The 3,638-nt window shown below is 51.2% G+C and overlaps 1 protein-coding gene across 1 annotated transcript; it reads left to right on the top strand.

Annotated features, from left to right (window-relative positions):
• Positions 1 to 347: 347 nt before the first annotated feature.
• Positions 348 to 1,241, top strand: LOC123440506 (acidic endochitinase-like). Its single transcript, XM_045117071.1, has one exon. The coding sequence runs from the start codon at positions 348 to 350 to the stop codon at positions 1,239 to 1,241; it is 894 nt and encodes a 297-aa protein (XP_044973006.1).
• Positions 1,242 to 3,638: the final 2,397 nt, after the last annotated feature.

Genomic DNA, 3,638 nt, shown 5'->3' with positions numbered 1-3,638 from the left:
GGAGCATTTCTGATATGGACGCACTCTCCTTCACTAACTAACCTTTGATGAACCGTTGATCAGTCCTAGTATAAAATTAATTAGCAAGGAAACATACCGGCATCTACGAAATTTTGTACTACACCTCAGCCTTACTTACCGCAAACATTGCCGGTAAGTTTAGACGCAGGAGCGGACAAGCGACGGCACGAAAGACACTAAAGAAAGCGTCCATGACGCTCCATCAGGACACTATAAAATCCAAACATGCTATCCAATATCCATCACAACTCAAAATACAGAGCACACCTCCTCACCACAACTACCTTGGAAGCAGCTAGCTGGGTACGCTCCGCTTGATCCCAGTCATGGCAAGCCGAGCTCTCCCTCTCCTCCAGCTCACTGCCACCCTCTTGGTGGCGCTACTTGCGACGTGCAACGCCGGCAGCATCGCCGTGTACTGGGGCCAGAACGACGGCGAGGCGTCGCTAGCCGAGACGTGCGCATCCGGGAACTATGAGTTCGTCATCCTTGCTTTCCTACCGAAATTTGGCAAGGGCCAAACGCCGCAGCTTGACCTTGCCAGCCACTGCGACCCTTCGTCTGGTGGCTGCAGAGGCCAGAGCAAGGACATCAAAGTGTGCCAGACCCACGGCGTGAAAGTCCTGCTCTCCATCGGCGGCGGTGATGGTAGTTACGGCCTCTCGTCCCCTGGCGACGCACGACAGGTGGCATTGTACCTTTGGAACAACTATCTGGGCGGCGCGTCCTCGTCCGGTCCACTCGGCGCCGTCGTACTCGATGGCATTGACTTTGACATTGAGCTCGGCAGCGCCAAGTTTTGGAACGATCTTGCCACGGATCTGAAGAATTTGGGCAAGAACGGAGGAAAGACCGTACTGCTGAGCGCGGCACCGCAGTGCCCGTTCCCGGATGAATGGGACGGTGGCGCGATCAGCACGGGGCTATTCGACTTTGTGTGGGTGCAGTTCTACAACAACGAGGAATGCCAGTTCAGTGCGGGACGCGGGGCATTCATGGACGCGTGGAAGAAGTGGGAGTCAGTGCCGGCTGGGAAGATCTTCCTGGGTTTACCGGCCTCCAAGGACGCGGCAGGCACGGGGTTCGTTCCTTCCGGCGAGCTCATCTCGCGTGTGCTGCCGCTTATCAAGGGCTCTCCCAAGTACGGTGGTGTCATGCTATGGTCCAAGTTCTATGACGACCGTACGGGATACAGCTCCGCCATCAAGAGCGACGTGTGATTCTCGCTAATATATTCACCCGAGCAGTGTGGTCATATGGGTATCTTTGTAAGTACGATGTTCTTTGGTCTTTTCATTTGTGTGGTTATGTATTTGTGTGTCGATATCTCGAACTTGTTACCGCAAGTGTGATTCTTGTGTTGGAATTAGATGGTAGTGATGGCAGCTTACCTTTTTTTAATGGCATGTCTTATGGAGGAAATGTTAGTATTTTTACCTTGTGAAATTGGGTAAAAAGATCGTTGAAGGATTTTTATTTCTGTGTCCCTCGTTGCTTAGTTCGACCCACTTTTGCCCATGCTCTTTGCCAGTCCTAATTCGCCCCCTCCACCGGGCGGCCTATCACAAAAGCCCAAACGAGGGTTTGCTGTTGGGTCAAAGCCTTTGACCGTCACTTGGCGTGTTTACTGACGCGTGGGACACCCCTCCCCTAGCAGCGGCAACACGGTCGTTGGTGGTGGGCGTATGAACTGGCTTATGGGACATCTCTGTCAGCGGGGCGCGATCGTAGGTGGTTGGCGGTGTCACTCACCCGCGGGAAACCCCTAGTAGCGGCAACACGGTCGTTGGTGGTGGGCGTATGAAACGACTTATGGGACATCTCTGTCAGCAGGGCGCGATCGTAGGTGGTTGGCGGTGTCACTGACCCGTGGGAAACCCCTGGCAGCGGACGTCTGTGGTGGATGCTTATATTGACTTGTGGGGCACCTCTCTCAGCGGGGCGTGCTTGCACGTGGTTGGCGGTGTCACTGGCGCGTGGGACACCCCTGGCAGCGGACGTCTGTGGTGGATGTTTATATTGACTTGTGGGACACCACTCTTAGCAGCGCGTGCTCGTAGGTGGTTGGTGGTATCACTGACGTGTGGGACGCCCCTGGCAGCGGCAGTGCGGTCGTCCATGGTGGGTGCAGTTACCGACTTGTGGGACACGTCTCTCAACGGGGCGCGCTCGTAGGTTGTTGCCACTGTGAGTAACGCGTGGGACACCCATGGCAGCGACAACACGGTCATCTATGGTGGGCGCTTATACTGACTTGTGGGACACCTTTCTGAGCGAGGCACACTCTTAGGTGTTTGGCGGTGTCACTGACGTGTGGGACGCCCCTGGCAGCGGCAACGCGGTTGTCGGCGGTTGGCGCATTTTACTGACTTGTTGGACAACTCTGTCAGCGGGGCGCGCACATAGGTGGTTGGCAGTGTCTCTGCCGCGTAGGACACCTACATGAAGGAAGTGAAGGATGGACCCATGGTTTGAGGCCATGAGATCCGATTTAAAGTCCATGGATGATAATCAAGTCTGGGACTTGGTTGATCCGCCGCCTGGCTTAGTAGCCTTTGGTGGCAAATTGGTCTATAAGAAGAAAACCGATGTGGATGGAAATGTTTAGATTCACAAAGCTCGGCTTGTCGATAAAGGTTATGGACAAGTTCAATGAATTGACTATGACGAGACCTACTCGCCGGTAGCGATGCTGAAGTCCGTGAGGATCATAGTAGCTATAACTGCATATTTTGATTATGAGATATGGCAAATGGATGTCAAAACAACTTTCCTTCATGGAAATTTAAAAGAGGATGTATACATGATACAACCCGAAGGTTTTGTCAATCCAACTAACGCTAGTAAAATATGCAAGCTCAAGTGATCCATTTATGGATTGAGACAAGCATCTCGGAGTTGGAATATTCGTTTTGATGAAGTCATTGTTGACCTTGGTTTCATCAAGAACGAAGAGGACTATTGTTTATACAGGAAGTCCAGTGGGAGCTCGGTAGTATTTTTGATCTTGTATGTGGATGACATACTACTGTTTGAAAATGATGTTTCGATGCTCAACTCAGTCAAGGAATCATTGAATGGCAAGTTTTCCATGAAGGACCTTGGAGAGGCAGTGTACATTTTAGGCATCAAGATCTATAGAGATAGATCGAGGAGGCTGCTTGGCTTAAGCTAGAGCACGTACATAGACAAAGTATTGAAGCGGTTCAACATGAGTGAGGCCAAGAAAGGGTTCTTGCCCGTCTCACATGGTATAAGGCTAAGCAAGACTCAATGTTCTACAACTTTTGATGAGCGAAACCGGATGAGTAGCATTCCATATGCTTCGGCAATAGGATCCATCATGTATGCCATGCTACGTAGACGACCTGATATTGCCTATGCAATAAGCTTAACAAGCAGATACCAGGCCGACCCAGGTGAGATTCACTAGGCAGCGGTGAAATCTATCTTGAAGTACCTGAAAATGACTAAAGATATGTTTCTAGTTTATGGAGGTGAGGAGGAGCTCAGTATAAAGGGTTATGTTGATGCTAGTTTCCATACCGACAGGGATGATTGTCGATCACAAACTGGACTCGTGTATTTCATCAATGGAGGAGCAGTGAGTTGGATGA

Source organism: Hordeum vulgare, chromosome 3H, assembly GCF_904849725.1.
Source record: "Hordeum vulgare subsp. vulgare chromosome 3H, MorexV3_pseudomolecules_assembly, whole genome shotgun sequence".
Lineage (NCBI taxonomy): Eukaryota > Viridiplantae > Streptophyta > Magnoliopsida > Poales > Poaceae > Hordeum > Hordeum vulgare.
Note: the sequence above shows the minus strand (reverse complement) of the source record. Positions and strands in the feature narration are given on the sequence as shown.